At 42.7% G+C, this 20,726-nt stretch overlaps 1 protein-coding gene across 1 annotated transcript in view; it reads right to left on the bottom strand.

The window, feature by feature from the left end:
* ARHGEF28 (Rho guanine nucleotide exchange factor 28) overlaps positions 1-20,726 on the bottom strand; it is a 303,361-nt gene that overhangs the window by 28,511 nt on the left and 254,124 nt on the right. Inside the window, exons 27-34 of the mRNA XM_042988302.1 lie at positions 19,903-20,081; positions 18,783-18,874; positions 17,475-17,657; positions 12,421-12,552; positions 9,403-9,503; positions 6,306-6,344; positions 6,125-6,172; positions 1,072-1,560 (exon numbers count right to left, since the gene is read on the bottom strand). Of these exons, the coding sequence (XP_042844236.1) occupies positions 1,072-1,560; positions 6,125-6,172; positions 6,306-6,344; positions 9,403-9,503; positions 12,421-12,552; positions 17,475-17,657; positions 18,783-18,874; positions 19,903-20,081 (1,263 nt within the window). The remainder of the gene's footprint in view (positions 1-1,071; positions 1,561-6,124; positions 6,173-6,305; positions 6,345-9,402; positions 9,504-12,420; positions 12,553-17,474; positions 17,658-18,782; positions 18,875-19,902; positions 20,082-20,726) is intronic.

The following is a 20,726-nucleotide window of genomic DNA, read 5'->3' as shown; positions in this document are numbered from 1 at the left end:
AGAGCACAACATTTTTCAATTTGGCTAAATAAATTGTTGAAAATACATGCACATACGCGAGGTATTTGCCATGAATATAATTCAGCCAACTCGAAAGGAAAATCATATGCATCACAGATCTTTCTTATAATCTTATCACGTTTTACAACTTTATGCACTATCGGTAAAAAGTATTTATGTGCACAGAGTGCAGCAAATTCCCGGAACAAGGGGCACTGTCAAACATGAGTAGAAGGTGTATGAATGGAAGACCATCTTTAAAAAGATTTTATATCCGGCCCAGCCACTAATTAGCATACTCATGTTAACTATTAGTGAAACAAACAGGTTTCAAATTTAATACGTCAATGTACAAAACAATAAAATTAGAGTAACAGTAATTCATACCTGCTGAATTCAGTACCCAAAGATGCACATTAACAGCTAATTAATCCGCTAAAAGGTATATCTATATAAAACTCTGAAGGCGCGATCAAGAAAAGAGGTCTTTCAAGTACAGGAAAGGCAGCATGCTCACGGTGAGCATGCCTTAGGGCAAACCTTGCCTTCCTGGAAGACTTGTTTCTGTGTTTCTTCCCTTGCATAAGGGCATCACAGGGTACAACGAGCCCTTGATCCAAATAGGACCTAGGTTTTTCAAATTTCTGTAGCGTGAGCCAAGATTTCTATGCCTGTCTCCCTAAAAGTTCTTCATTTCTTTTTTTTTAATATTTTTTTAAAGTTTATTCGTTTTTGAGACACAGAGTGTGAGCGAGGGAGGGGCAGTGAGCGAGGGAGAAGAGTCTGAAGCAGGTTCCAGGCTCTGAGCTGTTGGCGCAGAGCCCGACGCGGGCTTGAACACATGAACCGTGAGATCGTGACCTGAGCTGAAGTCCCACGCTTAACTGACCGGGACACCCAGGCACCAGGTTCCTCATTTCTGCTACCTATAGATTAATTCTTGTGAGCTCTTAACGCCACAGCAAAACGGCAGACACCGGATCTGGTCAATGTCGCAGGAATGACCACGACTGAACCTGTCTTTGAGAAGCTGCCTTACACACCAATTCCACAAGCACGGAAGGCCCGTACCTCTGTGCTTCCTGGAGAAAATGCTGCGGGAAGGCTACTCTGCCGACTGTGTTTCCAGCCACACAGCAGGCTCTGCTGGACCCGCATCCTCTCCCTCTCCCTCTCCACCAGGCGCTGGCCCTCCCTCAGCCGCTCCAGGTTCTGCTGGTACTCCTGGAGCTGCTGGTCCAGCTCCCTGCGGTTCCTCAGCAGTAGCTCCTCCTGGGACTGGCACTCCCTCTCGCGCTCCCACAGCCGGCTCGCCTTGGCCTCCTGCTCCCGCTGCTGCTGGTCGCACCTGCGGTGCCAGCGCCGCTGATCCTGCTGGAACTCGTACTGGAGCTTGTGGATGTTGGCCAGCTCTTCCCGCTGCTTCTCCAGGTGGCGGGCCTTCTCCTGGTCCTGAAAGAGCGGGCCCCCTCGAAAAGACGGGCCTGGGGAGAGGCTCTCCTGTTGCCGGAGAACCAGCTTGTGGACCTGGATGTGGCTATCCTGAATGGTCAAGGCTGCCTGTCAGAGCAGGGGAGAGGAAAACGGTCACGGCTTCCGCGGGCTTGGGCTTTGGGTGGGAACTACCTCTAGACACAAAAAGCACAACCAAATTATTTCCCCTTAATGTTCTGTCCTTTTTCTAAGTTATCTTCAAAGACTGACCTTAACCTTCCAAATATGCTTATCCACATTGCCTAGCAGTACCATTTGGGAATATACAAAAGAAAAAAAAAGCACAAAAGCAATACTCATCCCTTCTTTTGGAAATGTGGTTTGTTGCTGGCTATTTGGTAATATTTAAGCAAGTCTTTTGAATAAGAATTCAGTACATAAATTCACAAGACTGCATTCCTGCTCTATGTCTCATTCTCTGAGGTCTCTCCACTCAATAATTCATGAGAATTTAAGATTCTATATAAACCTGGTAGTACCCTTTGAGTCCCAAACCAGAAATTACCTAAGCTACATTACATACATGAAAACATAAAAATAAAAGTCAACCACTTGGAGACTTTTGGTAAATAATCTTTTTATAACATAATGCCCGAGAACAGCCGTTAATTTCATATTTAGGAGATACGTAAGTGGTAAAGCTATCTCGTTACTGTTATTTCTTTGTATTATAGCAGGAAGGTCATACGTAAAGTCCTAAGCTGAAATTCATTTGTTTAATAGATTGCTAACAGGAGGCTGGAATGATTAAGGGAACATAGATACTCTAAAGCCCAGAGGACATTACCAACCAGATTAAAAAAACATTTGGAGTTACGGTATCTGCCTATGAAAAGTTTGGCAGCATTCACAGGAAATAATTGCCAAGATTTGGAAGGATTCCACAAAACCAAAAAAGAAAGAAAGAAAGAAAAAAACAACTCAGTGAATGCCCTTGGAAGCTTTTAATTTTAAAAGTTCCCATTTAAAGCACAAAGAAGCACAAAAGGGACAAATTGAAAATGGCCACATACTGGGTATGTATGTGTGTTTTGACTCATTATGAGAAATTATTAGTCTCCTAGGAATAAATTCACATTTTTCTTTCCTAAGAATTTTGAAAACTGCCCATGTAACAGATGCTGGTAAGATGGGGATTTGACTAGTAGTTCTTCGTTAGATCAACAATTCCCTGCACTTTTGAAGGTTAAAGAACTCAAGTAAATTTTAAATTGGCACTTGTCTTGAAATAAGATTCAAAAGTGTACTTGCTGGGGCCTTCTGAAATAAAATTCATGTTTCTAACTTTGAAAACTTAAACCATTCCAAAATTGGCATGAATATTTAAGATCTTTAAGAAGTTATTAAAAAGAGAATGATTATCATTGAAAATAGTAATTACTTTATCTTTAAATATGAAATAATTAGCACATAAATAAGAAACCATTCAGGATTCTGCTGACTTAGTTCAACTGTAGACTGTACGTTTATTAATTCTAATAAATTTCAAGGGCATCAGTATAGGAAAACAAACGAACATCCAGTATTTTATATGCCCAAACTACCATAGGAAAGTACAGTGCTCATGAAAAGTTTACACCAGGCTAGTTAAGGGCTACCATGAAGCATTCCTCACATCTACTTAGCATTTGAGATGAGACCACTCTCGTCTCTAGCATCCAGGTGGAATGTGGAGACTGGATATTCATTTTCACACGTACAGTTGACCCTTACATTTGGCAAAGAGAACAGCACTTGCTTTCAAATTTAGGAAAATTCCCAATTTACTCTCTCAACTTTTCTTTGTCTTCTCCCTTCCACCTTCCCCATACCTTATTTCCAGCTCTGCTCTCCTAATATAGGGATCAAGTTTCATTTTCATCTGATTTGAAAATGCTCAGGTAAAAATTTCAATCATATGTAAGAGATACAGCTTCACAAGAGATGAACGCTCCATGAATAGAAATCTTTCAGGGCCACATCCTCAAACAAGCTCAAAAGCTGAGGTTAAGAGAAGACACTGGAGAATTCAATACCTCCCTTCAATCTCATGTGGTGCAAACATCAGGTCATTTAGGTCAGCTTTTCTGAACGTTGAACCCACACAGGGTCCCATGCAAGGTTGACAAGAAGACCAGTGACCTGTCAGTGTCTTCATCAGGCAACACAAGCTGGGATACTCAGTGTTTCATCTCCCAAAAGTTAATGAACTATCCTCAAACTATATCCATTTTCCCATTAAAATATAAAAGGGATGTTTGTTTTACATGATCAATCAACTCAAAGACCAGCTATCCCAGACCAGCATATTTAATGCCAGATGCCAAAGGTACTCCCACTACATCTTGAACAGCACAAGGATGCTTGCTATTGCCACAGTTACTTAATACATTTCCAGAAGACAAAGCATAAGCCAAGAAAATAAAATGATGTAAGTACTGAAGAATAACCATAATATCATTACTTTCAAATTTTAACTTTCTACCTGGAGTATTCTAAAGAATAGAACTGTTGAAACAAAAACATCTTCCTTTTATCTAAAATAAGAGATGACTAACAGCATTTTCCCTAAGAGGACACTAATTACTGCAGAGGTGACAATTCTACCCAAATTCATTCATCAATAGGAAATTTTAATTAATCAGTCCTGGTACAAGGGTAAGAAACTTGCCAGAGTGAGTCAAATCTCTTATGAAAGAATACATAGATGAGTAAAGAAAAGAACAAGAAGAGACCATCACCATAATATATTCAAATAGAATCCAAAATTTTAATTATTAAGGCGGTGCTACCAGAACAATAGATACATGATCAATAAGACATAAAAGAAGTCTTGATGCAGTCAAAATACATGTCAGAAAACATTAAATGGAGCATGACTTTACACTTTTTTCTGGTGAAAACTTACAGTCATACTTAACTTTTTTCTTTTTAGAGAGAGAGAGAGAGAGGGCAAAAGTGAGCAAGGGACAGAGAGAGAGAGAGAGAGAGAGAGAGAGAGAGAGAGAACACCCTATAAGGGGCAGACAACGAGAGAGAAGTGAGGCTCATCCAGGGCTCAGGTTTTTACCTGAAGCGGGACTTGTGTTCACCCGATGTGGTGGGACTCCAACTCACAAACTGTGAGATCGTGACCTGAGCCAAAGTCAGATGCTTAATGACTGAGCCACCCTGGCACCCAACTTTATTTTCTATTAATATTCAACAGGTAAAAGATACGAAGCATGAATGGCTACTAAACCAGTGGCCGGGGGGAGTTTAGTTTCAACAGTAATCAAAGAAATGAAAATTAAGATCATCAGACACCTTGACCTATTTTTAAACTGAGGAGAAGGAGAGAGGGTGTGTTGATAGGATTATTTGGGTAATACCTATTAAAAACCTAAAAAAAATAATTTTAGCCATTTATCCTAAAGAAACACGCAGCTATGTTAAGAGGTTAATATACAAGAATATCTAACAGACTTCCTACAGCAGTATAGCTATGAAGAATCGGACAAATTCTGGGGTGCATGGGTGGCTCAGCTGGTTATGCATCAGACTTTTCATTTCGGCTCTGGTCATGCTTTTGCAGTTCGTGAGTCCAAGCCCCGCATCGGGCTCTGCACTGACGGTGTAGACACTGACAAGTGCCTGCTTGGGATTCTCTCTCTGCCCCTCCCCTGCTCACCTTGTTTCCCTCTCTCTCTCTCTCTCTCTCAAAATAATAAACTTTAAAAGCTAATAATAATAAAAAGAACTGGACAAATTCCATAGACTTGAATATTATACAGCCACTAAATACTGTGCTACAGAGTAAGAGCTGAACATGTAGCAAGGTACATGTTATGGAAGAGTATGTATCAAATAATTTTTAAAAACTAGAGGGATATACACCAATGTAACAAGGATAATTCTCTCTATAGAATCACAAGCCATTTTATTTACTTACATCCTCAAATTTTTCTTCCAATTTATCCATGACGCTAACATTGCTTTTATATCATCAAAATGCTTTTAATCATAAATTGAGCAATCAGATGTATTTGGCCTTTCTTGTGCATGACCTAAGGGATCATCCAACCCCATAATCCTCAGTGCAAGCATTTTTTGTGCCTGCCTTTCCTTGAAAGACAGTGAGCCATTCGACAATAGGCCTTGTGGTTCATCTGCCTTTGTGTGCTCAGCCCTTAGCGTAGCGCCAAGCAGAGAGAAGGCACTCAATAAATGCTGGGGGGATGAACAAACTAACGAATGAAGGAGCACATGAATTATTTAAGTGCTCAAAAGGCCCAAGTCCACATGTGGAAGTGAAAAAAGTTTAGGTGTGAATTTAAGTTTTCACCAGAAAATGTGAAGTCATGCTACACTCACCTAAGAGTTTCACTGTAAGTTTCAGGCCAGGTCACAGTCATCAATATTTTTTAAAGATATGAACCGTTTTATGCTTTCAGAGAAGAATGTTACAAAAAGTAGTGGTGTTGCCTTGTGATTACAAAACCAGGTGAAGTTCATTGCAACTAGAGGAATTACACTTCGGGAATTGGCATTCTTTAGGATCATTGACTGCCTCTCGTATGTTCTAATTTGTAATGGCCGGGAGTCATCAAATAAAATGAATTGCATTAAGAGAAAACATTCACAAGGTCAAAGAATAGAGGAGCACAGTTACCTGAAGGCTATATAAGAGCCGGGTTAAATTCTGTATCGCTTGTATAATCTGGAAAATAAGATCGTGAAAGTCAAATTCTTGAAAAAGCATTCGTTATCCAAAAATAACAAGAGGATGAGGATATATTTCAGGTATGCTGAATAGGTATATTTCAGGTATATTTCAGGTAAGGTCAGCTTACCTCTGACTGTGAAGAACCTGGGAAACTTCTATATTCCACCTAAAATATGTAAAGAACAAGAAAATGAAATCGCACTACTTTTGAAAAGCTACACTTAGTGTTCCAAAATGTATGACCTCAGGTAAATCACTTCACTCCCTCAAAAGTCTTCTATGATGACCCTCTTTCCTTGCTAGAAATCAAAGCCTACAGAATTAAACAACCGCTCAGTGAGAGCCCCATTTGTGCAAACTCTGTATGTGACATACATGGTAACTTCCCCCAAACATCTCCTTAAACAACAAGGGATGACAGCTGGTAAGTTCTGTACTCTCTCCATAAGTGATGATATTTACCTTGTGGACACCACACTGTCACGTGAGCTCTCGGTGCCCAGGCTGAAGCTGGCCCTCAGACCAGGCTGGCTCCCTGCATTCTGGAGGCCAGATTTGGAAGCTAGAGAACATCACTCCTGACTTCTTGCTCCCTATATCCATGTTTAAGATTCACAAAGCCAAGACAGTCAATGGTTGGGAGAGGAAATCAGACTCAGAGGTGGCTCAAGGATGAGCACCTAGCTGGCCGGCTCCAGATCCTACTCTGAGTTCACTGGAACCGTCTGGGATTGCCTTAGTAAATGCACTAACAGCAGAGGCCATCAGTGAGGCTGGAGACCATCTGCTCCTGGGGGATGGGTTCTATGTCTCATTGTCTCTCTAATGCACACATTAGAGACACATGTAGGTAGTAAGGATTTCCAGTTTCCAGAATTGAACTGAACAATTGTCTGTTCAGGTATCGTCTGTCTTCTTTCACTAGGATGTAAGGCAACAAGCAGCAGGAGTTCTTATGTGCGTTCAGTCCTGTAACTGCAAATTTAACAACGAAGCCTGGCATCTAATGGATACTCACACTGCATTCTATAAATAAATACTGAGCGCTCACTATGTACTGCACTCTTTACGCTATAGGAGACCATCAGATTCCATGCCCGCCTAGAGCCTATCTTGTATACTGCTTTCTCTTATCTGAGCAGCTTTAAATTGAAACCACAAGGAACAGTCAGCCGTGGTAATGTTCTCAGGTAACTTTGGACTTGTTAAATTCAGTTAGTTCAGGCTAGTGAAGCTTTAATGAAATAGCCACATCCCTTCTTACCCCTCTCCCACACTCTTCCCGGGCCATAAAAGATTTCATCACTAAGCATAACCTCTAATACAGGAAGGATAAGGGAGGGAAAAGGACATGAAGTTTAGAGTCATTAGACCTGTACCCAAGTCCCCTCCACCCCCGCAAATGGGCTAAAAACTCCCATTCTCTAGCGAGTTCTAGAGTTCTCTCTGCTCTTGTGGTTCTGTCCTTGCTGCACAGTCCATTGCCTTTGTAATAAGAAAATCGCACGGTATAGAATTTTTATACTCTATAAAAATCAGAAACATAGAAATGAGTTGGATTATGCTACATGCGGTTACTTATTCCCCAGAACCGCGAAGTTGGAAAGGACAGAAAGGGTCAATGTCGTATTTTTCACGGAGTCAGTCCACCACCTTGTGGTGAGTGTACAGAGTTGCAGCTGTTGAGTTACACACAGGATGCTGCACCCGTTGCAGCACCCATTTTTAAATTTCTTTCCAATTTTTGTGTTAAGCCTTACCTGATTAAGGAAGCTAATTACAACATATCCATTGCACACTTTTTTCCTACGTCTGATTTCAGGTGATTCTGCCCTATTTGTCAGTTCATTTTCTCAAATGCCTTATGAAAGTTCTTCCAGATAGGTTCTTCCAACGAGGAACCTTCACACCTCATTTCACTTACCTGTGACTGCATCCTGGAAGGAAAAAAGACCTTGGGGGTGGGAGTCACCACAGGGTCCGTTCAAGAAAAAAACTATTCCTAGCTAACCAGCCCTCTTACCCTCCCTCTCTGCCTCTATGACAAAAGCAGTTGGAAGCTACAGACTGAAAAGTGAAGTCCACACTGAAAAGGAAGAAAAGCAGGAACATTTTAAGAAAAAAATAAGTCAGAAAGCTTACAGTCAGTGAAGTAAAATACTGCATTCCTTTTTTTATTTTGGCCTATGAAGATCTTTAAAACAACAACAACAACAACAACACTAAATCACAGCCATATTTTTTATGGATTTTTAAAAAAATCTTTGGACTTGAAGTCTCAGTCACATATAATATTTGCAAAAATATATAATACGTACATTAGTACACAAAGAGAGGACATCTGTCATTTTTCCACATTAGCACATATTGGTGCATGGTAATGTGCCTAATTTGAAATTAGAGAAAACTAGAGAAAACTGTCATTTTTCCACATTAGCACATATTGGTGCATGGTAATGTGCCTAATTTGAAATTAGAGAAAACTAAAACTCTCGAGCCCCAGCCAACCCTGGGGAGGCCACTCAGCACCTCCCAGATTCATATTCTTATTCCCTTTTTCTGACATCCCAGGCTCACTTGAAGGGAATAGGAAGTTTCATGATTTAATTTTTCAAAGAGTGGTATATACTACATGTAAACTGTGTCCAAAAAGGAGAGGCGTTTAGAACCAGTTTGCCCCAAGCAAAAAAATGGTGAGGTTGATTAGAAGTCTCACAAAAAAAAAAGTAGGTGACAATGTGGGCGGAGACAGGAAAACAACCCGAAATGAGAGGAAGATAAAAGAACGTGCAAGCAGCAACAGTATTTCAAGTCAAAATTCTTTCTGCCGCTTTAGTGTCCCTTGGTTGCCTAGAGACCCCGACAGACGCCAGGGGCACCTCTCAGCCAAGAGTTGCTAAGTGTAGCAGGTGAAAAGGCAGAGGTTTGCAGGGCGGAGAGCAGAAGGGAGACCAGAAGTAAGAGTGCGCAGACACACAAACAATCGAGTTTTAAAACCGTTTAATAACTTTCCAATCATTTCTTTGTTTACACCTACATGAATAGGAAGAGTGAGAACATTTTAAGAGGATTTAAGTGAGAAAGCTTAAATATGAGTACCGAAATCGAGAACAATGCAGAAGAATGCTTTCATACCACTCACTGCCACGGACAGACCAGGACCTGTGGTTATTTTATTACACAAAGTAACTGGTGCCATTTACTAACAAATCAGTTCACAATACCTTCTCCCCTGCATCAGAGACCGCCAGGTCGGTTCCCACACCCTGGGTCCCAGGATCCACATCCCAACAGCCTCTTCCTCCTGTCCTTTCTGTGACTAGTGCTGGAAGCACACCATTGAGACAGAAACAAAAAGGACATCATCAAACAGCAGCCAGCGCACCGGGTTCTTTTGCACGCAGCCAACACGTACTTCAAAATAAGGAACACAAAATCCCACGTATCACATACTCTCATACAAGGTGCTGAAACAATGCAAAGCACAGTGTCCCTGCCCTCGGGGAGCTTACATGCTATTAGATACCAAACTGACAAACGGCAGCAATTATCACCCATCTTTTAATTTTTCTTTTTTGCAGACAGGTGCTCATGTGAGGCTGGTGATACCGAGAGGGGTATATGCTACATCTCACTTTCACTTACTAGGATAAAGCTGCTGGGGAGAAAGAAATTGAAAACAGGCACTGGAGAACAAAAAGCAAGGGCTGGCAGACCCCGGTCTAAGGAGACAGCTCGGTGAAAGGCTCCTCTGCGGCCCGTGTAAGAACAGCAGACCATAAAGAAGGCTTAGAAGGAGTAATCCAACAGCAGGAGTGAAATATCTTTCTGAGCAGCGTGAAGATGGTGAATACTTTATGAGCTCATAGTCCTACAAAAAGGAAGCTGTCCCTGTCTCCAAATGACTCTTGAAAAACAATTTCCAAGTGTTTTTTTCTCATAACACTTGTTTATAATCTAGATTCATAACAGTTGTAAATACTGTGTATTTAACCTATGAAACACAGAAATATTTCTAGACCAGAAATATTTTTAAGTACCAAACACGGATTTCACTCCATCCATTAGATCTCTGCTGGTACAATTTGATTTCTTTACCCACGTGAACTCAGTTAAAACTTAGACTGTGCTCACCTTACACTGATTTAAACTAGACTTTCCAAAGCAGTTTCACACACACCATTTCATTAGAATCATGTCCAGTCAGGGCCCTGGTGAAATATTCGCTTTGGGACACTGTTTATCACACAATGCCATCTTGAAACTTTCTTTCTGATGGAGGAAATGCTTTTTTTGCCTTTTCTAAATGCAAATCCCCAGGACCCCAAAGGCCACTTCTATTACAAAGAATTTTTTGTTTAAGCTGAAACTGCTTCAAATTAAATCAGCTAAAAATTAACTTCATTTTGCCCAAGTCAGTGAATGCTTTTCACTTATAGTGAAGGGACATGCTACAGAAATTTTCCACCACTCAAAAAATGGTTCCACTACTTGGTATTATCCTTACTTCTTAGAGAGATACCCAAGACGTTACCAAAGAATTAGCCCTTCTCACACTCTCCCTCCCCACCACCCCATACAAATGAGAACCAGGATTGGGCAAAGAACCCCATGGTGAGCCAAATTATCAGGTGCCTCTGTTTCTTATTCAATTTCAGGTCTCCAGAACTTTTTCAGGAGATTAGAGTGACCCACCTTATTAGGTATATCGAGAACTAAAAATTGAAGGCCTTGCTTGGTGGATGACCTCAGATTGGCATGGGCCTGACTTAGAAGGACCCACTCCTCCAAGTGAAACAAAGAACTGACCCAGTCAGTGACAGACCCTCATTAAAAACAGTATTTGCCCTGGCCAACCTTATAAAGAGAATCTAAGTCTTACAGCACCATCCTCCAACCCAGCCCACAAATGACTAGGTCTTTGGGGGTACAGGACCCTATCAACCTGCCCCTGCCTACATGGATCCTGGTATCAGGGCAAATTGTCTAATGGTTTTGACAGATGTCGTGGGTGTCCCCAGACACTCTCCCAAATCCTGGGAGATACAGGTACAGACGGGAGAACAGGGAGGGAAGGTACGGCCATGTGCCCCTGAGCAGCTGCAGGAGCCACGGGGAGCCTCTCCTCTCTGGCTGCCCCTGGGGGGAGGCTGAGAGCAGCAGAGCCCTCCTGTATTTTTAGACAGAACTCCCTCAATGGCATAATGAGTTTTTTTCTTTTAAAAGGAAATCACCCAGGGCAGTACAACTCCCTTGATGAATCTGGGTTGTGTCAAAATGAAAAACATATGTGCACTTTCTGAAACTAGAAATGCAGGATGGGATAAAGCGAAATTTGAGGGAGCAAGATAATTATTAGTGATTTCAAAAATGGACAGAATTTTAAAACTGTACTGCGTCCGTGTATCTTGATCAACCATGGGATGTTGATAAAGAAATTCAAGGACGATTTAATCCTCTCTCATCTCTAGCTACTAAAGACGTTTTATCTTGTGCATAATAAGGCTGGTGGAAGTAAGGTTTTTATCACCCAAATACAAGGAAAAATAAACCCTCTATGCTCTTCTCTCAGAAAGCTGTAGGGAAGTAAATATTCAGCTTCCGTATAGAACATCATGGGGTTCTGAGAAATCACCTAATTCTCTACATGCTGTCTTTCTGTATTTAAAATATATGCAACAGGGCTTTTTATAAACGAATTCTGATCTGAACCAAAGCGTATGATGACGCCGATCAAGAATTTTTGGCACTTCTGCCTTTAACCACATCACCAAACCCTCAGAGGGGAATGTGTTGCAGCCTAGCTTTCTGGCGTATGGCTTCTCAGGTGAGGACGCCTACAGGAGGTTAAGTTCAAGGGTTTGTTCTCTCGTGAACTTGCAGAGACCCATTTCCAAACAACCGAAAGTTTAAAAGTTCTTTCAAAACCATATTCCAAATTGTACTCAGTAAGTCAAATCAAAAATGAAGCAGGGTCAGGTTTAGGGAAGGTACAAAGCTTGCCTGGGTATGAGAGCAGTAGAACCCACCAACTATTCTTGAAATCCTCGTCCTGGGAATGCCAGTGCCGTTATCGTAAATAAATCAGGCTAGCATATTTATTCTCAGGTTTTCTCGGATTTAAAAAAATACATCAAGTCTCCTCCAAATAGGGACAGAGTCGTTGCCTTCATTTCCTATGACCACTCTATGCTCCAGAGATTGTGTTCAGGCTCACAGCAAAGGCCTGTACTTTCACTTACAAGCTGTAGAAGATCCTGGCACGTCAGGGGGACCCAGCGTATCTGTCAAGGCAGATTCTCCGCAACCTTCCTCGGATGACTGGCATGCCTCGCCCGTCTGTGAGGCCTTCACTGCAACCTGCAGGCTCTCGGCTAAAAAGGAGAAAGAAGGGACGCCTGGGTGGCTCAGTCGGTTGAGCGTCCGACTTCCGCTCAGGTCACTATCTCGCGGTATGTGAGTTCGAGCCCCGTGTCGGGCTCTGTGCTGACTGCTCAGAGCCTGGAGCCTGTTTCAGATTCTGTGTCTCCCTCTCTCTCTGACCCTCCCCCGTTCATGCTCTGTCTCTGTCTGTCTCAAAAATAAATAAACGTTAAAAAAAAAAATTTTTTTAATAAAATTTAAAAAAAAATTTAAAAAAAAAAAAGGAGAAAGAAGACAAAATTTAAAAACCAAATACACGTAGTTTAATCTAGACCAAGGGTTGGCAAACTCTATTTGGCCTGTGTCTATTTTTATATGGCCCGGGAGCTAAAAATGGTTTTTATATTTTAAAGAGTTGTTAAAATACACAATACACGCACACACATGCACAAAAAAGAATGTGTCCTAGAAACCGTATGTGGCCTGCAAAGCCTCAAGTATTTACTATCTGGCTCTTTACAGAAAAAAGTTTGCCAAAAGGCGACCTATACCAATACTTTTAGCATCATTTTATGATAGAGAATTAATAAAAAGATGTGCTATATAAAAAAGTCTCAAATTTAACTTTCGGTTACATTAAGTATGCTGAAAAACTTTCTGTAATTCAATTAATTTAAATATGGTTTCAGGCATGAACGTTTTAAAACCTACTATTCAGAGAGACTAGCTCTTCTTCAAAACAGAATTTCCCCAACTGTACCTTAAAAAATGCAGATTTCCAAAATTTACCTAGACCTACTAGATCAGATTCTCCAAGGCAAAAGACAAAAGAATTTGCATTTGAAACAAGCACAAAAGGCTGCTCTTAGGATCTGGTAAGACTGGGAAACACTACACCAAGAAAGTAAGGTTTTTATTTATGCTAAATGCTTTCAACTAGCATGTGAATGGTACAGTTTTAAAGGCCCTATAAATATGTCTAAAACATTGTGTCCAGTGTTGGAATTTAGCAAATGCTCATTGAGCACCTACGCTGTTCTAGGGGCTCCTGGGCATGTGATTAACTAATTAGGAGAGTTTGAGACCGAAAGGGGAAACAGACACTTGCAAGTAACTATATACAAGGTAGCATGTGATCAGTGCTGAGTTCTATCATCCAGTTATTAGAGTACCATAAAATGCTCCAGGAATGCTAAGGAGCAAAACAGTTGCATTAGCCGGTGGAATTAGGAAGAAGTTATTAAAGGAAATGACAACTGAGTAGAATCTTGAAGGATGAACGGGATTCAAGAGATAGAGACAAAAGAGGAGAAAGAAGAAAAGCCATCCAGTAAAGCAACCACCTACGGAGACCATTCAAGGTGCATTACTGAACTGTTTTTTATTTCCCCCCCAGAGATAAAGACCTCACCCTGATTAAGAATTCCTGCTAGGGGTTCCTGGGGGGCTCAGTCCATTAAGCATCTGACTCTTGGTTTCGGCTCAGGCCATGATTTCACGGTTCATGAGTTCGAGCCCCACACTGGGCATTCTTGCTGACCGTGTGGGAACCTGCTTGGGATGCTCTCTCTCCCTTTGTCTCTGCCCCTCCCGCACTCACTCTGTCTCTAAATTAATTGATTAATTAATTAAAAGAATTCCTGCTAGATCTCGGAGTACTGACGAACAGCGACTCAGGGTGGGTCAGGCAGTACCTCAACTGTTTGGTGTTCTCTTAAGCAGCTGGGTACCCTCCTATTCCCGAGCACCTACACAACATAGAGGGCCAGATGAATTAAGGCAGAGGGACCTAACAGCAGGCATCGCTCACAGTTCTGATGGCAGAAGAGGTGAAAGCCACCGGCTAAAAATTGAGAGGGAGTGACTTACCCAATAAAGACGACATCAAGGACGAGAGGGTCACTCAAAAGTACTTGTAGCTTTATTTCTAAAATATACCTTGCACTGATCCACTTCCCTCTACTTCCACTGTCAACAGTCCCGACAACCCCCATCAGCTCCTGTAACTGCCTCCCAACCATCTCTGGCAAACGGGTCTCCCTCACTCTGCTCCCCTGCCGGCAGCCAGTAATCTTCTCAAGACATGTGATCATGCCACACCCATGATTAAAAGCCACCAGTAACTTCCCATCAAGCGTGGAATAAGATATTTCTTTAACCAGAGCCTACAAACATCTATCTCTGCTCACCCAGGCAACCTCACCTCATCTACTTCCCTGAGTGCTGCCGCCCTGCCTTCCTTCTTCCCTTGAACATGCCACGCTCACTCCACACACGAGGGCATTGTACCCACTCGGTCCTTGCCCAGGAGTGGTTCTCCCCCGTATGTCCAGACAGCTGGCTTCTTCTCACCTTTCCATTCTCATGTCAAAAAAATCATCCCCTCAAAGAGGTCTTCCCTGGCTTCTCTAACATAGAGCCTTCACCTCACCCCAATCTTATTTTCTTGTGACTTTCTGAAATTACTTTGTTTCCTTAGGTACTGCCTGTCTTTCCCCGACTAGAAGTTTTTATCGCCCTCTTTTTTTTTTTTTTATTGAAGTGTAGTTGACAATGTTGTATTAGTTTCAGGTGTGCACCATAGCTAGTCCACAATTTTCTACATTATGCTGTGCTCACCACAAGTGTAGCTGTCATCTGTCACCATGCAATACCACTGATTAGATTCCCTAGGCTCTACCTTTTATCCCTGTGATTTCGTCATTCTGTAACTGGGAGCCTGTACCTAACCAGAAGTTATGAAAGGATTACTTCCATCAGCACCAACAACAAAGCACAGGGTCGAGGCTGAATGAATGAATGGATGAATGAACCCATCAGTTAACCCCTCTTCAGACAACCTCTATGCCCTTCTCATGACGTTGGTTTCCTCATCAAATCAAGATGATAGAATGCCCTGATTTCTAAATTCTCCTCCAGAGATAATATTCTGAGACCCTGAGCCAGGGCTTGGCAAGCTTTTTCTGCCAAGGAGCACATTTTAAATAGTTTAGGCTTTGTGGGGCATAGGATCTCTGTTGCAGTTATTCATCTTGTTTTCTCTCTCAAACCCATTGTCCCTGTCACCTCCAACTATTATCCCTCACCCCCAGACACCTTTTTTCCTTTAGTTTCACGGCATCCGATCATACTACTCACTACCCCTCCTTGTTGTCACTCATCTACAGACTCCTTGAACAATTTAGCACCTGGTGCAAGTTCTCTCCCTTTCCCCAATGCCACTCTTGTCAGAATTCTCAGGAATTTCAGTTTTTTGAACATAGACCTTCCAATACCTTGGCCTCATGTCTCCTTGACTTTCTCATTTCCCCAGTGATCTCATCCCCCACCCTACCTCGGTCAAACCCCCAGTTATATCCTAGACTTTTTTAAAAATTTTTTTAAATTAGGTTTCTTTATTTTTGAGGCAGAGATAGAGCGCGAGTGGGGGAGGGTCACAGAGACAGAGGGAGACACAGAATCTGAAGCAGGCTCCAGGCTCTAAGCTGTCAGCACAGAGCCCGATGCTGGGGCTCAAACTCACAAACTGTGAGATCATGACATGAGCCGAAGTCGGACGCTCAACCGAATGAGCCACCCCGGTGCTCCTAGACTTTTTTTTTCTTTAATGTTTGTTTATTTTTGACAGAGAGGGAGACAGAAGATCCAAAGCAGACTTCACATTCTCAGTGCAGAGCCCGATGCAGGGCTCGAGTTCAGGAAGCATGAGATTATGACCTGAGCCAAAGTCGGACGCTTAACTGACTGAGCCACCCAGGAACCCTCCGGGGGCTCCTTTTAAATCACACATCAAGTCAATGTGCTACTCAAACCCTCTAATGCTTCCCATGCCCCTCAGAATGAAATCCAAACTCCTTACTGACCTCCATCTGGTCCCTGTAATCTGAGCGCTAGTTGGCTCTGACTCATCGGCCACTCACCACCCCTCCCTTCACTCTACCTGCACAGTCCTCCTGGCCATTCCTCAGGCTTGGCACTCACCTGCCTTGGAACCTTTGCATCCTCTTTTCTCTGTGTCTGCAACATTCTTTCCCCAGATGTATACCTGGCTTTTTCACTTCCCTTATGTCTGCTTACATATCACCTTACCAAAGAGGCCTTTCTTGGTCACTTTAACACAAAGAGAACCTCCCCACTCGATCTCTCTACTCCCTCTCCTGTTCATCTTTAAAAAAAAAAAAATAGGGTTCAGACTTTATGACAATCTACCTTGAAGCAACTGTCCTCCACAGTTTCTCAAATAAGACTGCCTCGTTTTTTATTGAAGTATCATTAACACACCACATCACATTAGTTTCAGGTGAACAGTAGAGTGATTCAACAATTCTATACTTTACTCACTGCTAAGCACTGGAAGTGTGTTCTTAATCCCCCCTCGCCTACTTCCCCCATTCCCCCACCCATCTCCCTTCTGACAACCAGCCGTTTGTCCTCTGTATTTAAGAGTCTGTCTTTTTTTTTTTTTTTTTTTTTGTCGTTGTTCGTTTGTTTCCTAAATTCCACATAGGCGTGAAATCACGTGGTATTTGTTTTTCTCTGACTTAGCTTCACTAAGCATTACACCCTTCCGTCCGTCCACACTGCTGCAAGTGGCCAGATCTCATTCCTTTTTACGGCTAAAATTCTATTCTGTATATGTACGCACATATATGTGTCTTCTTTATCCTGTTTATTCTATTGTGTATACGTATGTGTCTTCTTTATCCATTCATCTACCGAGGGGCGCTTTTTTTTTCCTTCATAGTACTTGACACGACCCAACACATGTATTTTCTTTTACTTCGCTATTTCTGGAGTATGAATTGTAGCACAGTTGAGCCTCTGTCTCATTGCTCTGTGTGCTCGGCACCAAGACCACAGCGCTGGGCACACCCAGAAGGTACTCGAACATTTTCTGAGCCTGTCAAAGCAAATAGTTTTGCAAGCAGCTTACCTTCTTTCAGTGCCGCTGCCACTAATGAGGATGCCTGGGGAGGCTCTCCTGGGTCAGGCTTAATGAGGAGGTGGGGCTCTAGATGGACATCCTCAAGTCCACTCAATTCTCCGAGCTCAGCATAGATATGCAGCTTCTCCTCCAAACATGTGCAAATTTGTTGGTCTTGGTTACTGAGGATTTCTACGAAATGGCATTTAGCACAGAAGGTTGGCAGAGGAATACAAAAACTGTATGAAAATCCAAGCTAGAAGAACACGATGTTGCTCATCAGTATGGTCTCACAGGTCAAGTACAAGTTGTTGAGCGGGACACAACCGGGTTCAAACCCTAACTCTTCCACTTAGTGACTGTAGCTTCCATGGTCTTTCCTGTACATTTATTGCGCTCGGATGCATGTTCCTTTCCCCTGCCTCTAATTCCAGAAAGACTTGCAAAACTATTCTTTGTTCAGCTTGTTTTCCAATAAGACTAAACACAAAGCTGAGGAATGAAAATCGAGGTGGGGTGGCAGTGTCCATGATGACCGATACCCGCAAGGGAAAACAATGCAAAGCTACTCAGGCTTTAGTCTTGCTTAAGACCACACCTACTGGTTTAGGTTTTGGTTTCTCAACATCCAAGGTCTTTGATAATCTTGGCATGTACCATTTTCCTCTGATGTCAATGTATCACGTGATTCTTACGGTTTAAAGGGACCTCCATCAGCATCTAATCCAGGGGTTCTCAGTCTGCCTCGGTACCACCTGGGCAGAATTTAAAATCCATCCACAACCACCTCCCATAGAGCCCAAGGGAAACGGGTGAGGGTAGGGCCCAGGCATCAGAATTTTTACAAAACTCCCAGAGTAATTCTGATGTCTAGCCAGATATGGGAATCATTGAGCTAATCTAATTTCCTCAATTCAAAGACGTGGAAACTGATGACCAGAGTTAATGGGTTCCTTGCCCAGAGTCACACAAGTGTGACCTTCCAGTGCTGGGACCTAAAATTACAGCACCAGATGATGACCCCAGGGCGCATCTGTACCAAAACTGCCCTGCCCACAGTTACTGTTTCATACACGTTACGTGGATAATTATTTCTGAAAATTTGTTATAGATTTTTAAATCACTAAGGAGGAAGGAGGGAGACGGTCCTCTTGTTTGAACACTCCTGAAACCCATTTTTTGTTCTCAAAAGTGATGGGTGGACCTCAGGTTCACAGAATTCATGCTTTAATCATAACCCCCATTCGTGACACCTGGCCTTGCCCAACACCCAAGGAGAACACCACAGCCAGGGAGTCAGAGATGTGTGCACAGTACCTTGACATTGCTGAATTCTGGCCACTCTTGCTTCAGCTTTCCGCCTCTCTTCATCAGATTCACTTGTCCTTCCCCCTTCTTCTTCTGGGCAACTTTAAAAGACAATAGTTAAGACAGACCACTGAAAACCAAATTCAAGTATCTTTCGGTTCATTAGTAAGACATGGGGACTTGAAGGTGGCATTATTCAGAGAAGAAAAATTCAGCATAAAGAGAATTCTTCGTGCCCTCTAGCTGAGATACTTGGTTTTCTTGCGTATATAAAAGACCTAGCACGTACGACATAGCTCTCCAAATCAGCAGTACAGGATGACTCGAATATTCCAACAAACACACATACACAAATGCACTCATGTGCTCACACCTCTACGCCCCACACTATCAACACTAGCATTAGGTCCGACTAAAATAGTAAGTTTTGCTTTCTACTACATTTGGGTACTTCGCAATGGGACAGAGTAGAGGGAGTTGGAGGGGACAGAGGTAGGGTGCCAGCTTGAGTATGGTGCAGTGGAGGTGGAGGAATTTTATAAAACATCACTCAAAACAGATTAATCAAATCACCATTAAGGATGATCATCCTCACCCCCTCCAGTTTATAAAAACACTAGTAATGACAAGGAAATTGACTTTGAACACTTAGATCGACCAATCTAAAAATGTTTATTGAATGATTCTTCAGAATTAGACACACACAAAAACAAAAAGCATGGCCCCTGCCCTCGAGGAGCTTCCAATCTAATACACATATATACACGAAAAAGGTAGCGGCTACAAGGCAATATACGACAGGCACCAAGTAAGTGCTGTAGAGAGCAGGTGTTAAAGAATTCCCGGTAAGGAAGAGACCACTGGAACTGGAGGTCTTCACGAAGGAGGGAAGCCATGAGCTGCACCAGAGATGAGCAGGATTCACACAGGCGGAGGGGAGGTAGGGCTTTACATGCAGGGAGGCGCAGAGAACAAAGCTGCAGATGAGGGGCTATCACAGGCGGGGGCGGGGGCAGGGAGCAGACCAGTCCAGCTGAGGCAAAGTGTTCATGCAGAGGAAACATGGTTAGAATACTTTCCCCAAGTGGACAAGTCCATCCCCTGGCGTATGGACAGAAGGAAAGGTTACCTTTCTACTGCCTGTTGGATCCGTCTCATCCAGTTATTCCGTTCCTCCTTGGAGTTGGTATGAATTTCATACATCTCAGGACCGGCAGATGAAGCACTGATTAGAAACATTCCTCTTTCCTCATTAGCAACTTCTCTAGCAATAAGCTTCTGAAGGGAAATAACTGATGGCTTCTGATCCTACATGAGATAGGAAGAGGTACAGGTGAAACAGCAACCCACCAAAACTAAGGGTCTCACCAAACACATGAGCCGAAGAAAGCACGAGTGTTAGGCAAATGAGTTCACTTCGACCTTTCAGAAGCTCTGTGGAAGCTGCTCAGATCTCCAATGGCAAGGGTGTGCTGAAGAGAGGATGGGAAGAAAAGGATAAAGGGGAATGTTTGTCCTTAAGAATGGGTGGCGTCAGAGGACACCCTTTTAAAATGCAGAACGATCCGAGCACTAAGACTATCAAAATGCCACAGTCAGGGATTGAGGGATTTTTCTAGAAGGGCGTGGGACAGAAAATAGCTTATCAAATATCACAAGGAGATGAGAGAGGGTGGACCACCTAAGAGTCCACTGGATTTAGCAGTATTTAGGGTGGTCCTTGAAAGTGACAGTGGGAAGGAGGAAGCCCGACCTCAGACTCCCTGAGCATAAGCAGGGTCTTCTGCTGTCGAAGTACAGAGCATACCAACTCAACTTCTGTAGTGTGCCCTGCCAATGTCTCTTCCTCCCACCAACAACGGGAGCCACTGGCAGGCAGGAACGAGTCTGATTCATACTTATACGCCTAGTACATTGTTTGGCATGGTGCAGGCTTTCAATAACTGTCTGCAG

This window comes from Panthera tigris, chromosome A1 (genome assembly GCF_018350195.1).
Source record: "Panthera tigris isolate Pti1 chromosome A1, P.tigris_Pti1_mat1.1, whole genome shotgun sequence".
NCBI lineage: Eukaryota > Metazoa > Chordata > Mammalia > Carnivora > Felidae > Panthera > Panthera tigris.
This window is presented reverse-complemented; position numbering and strand designations above follow the sequence as displayed.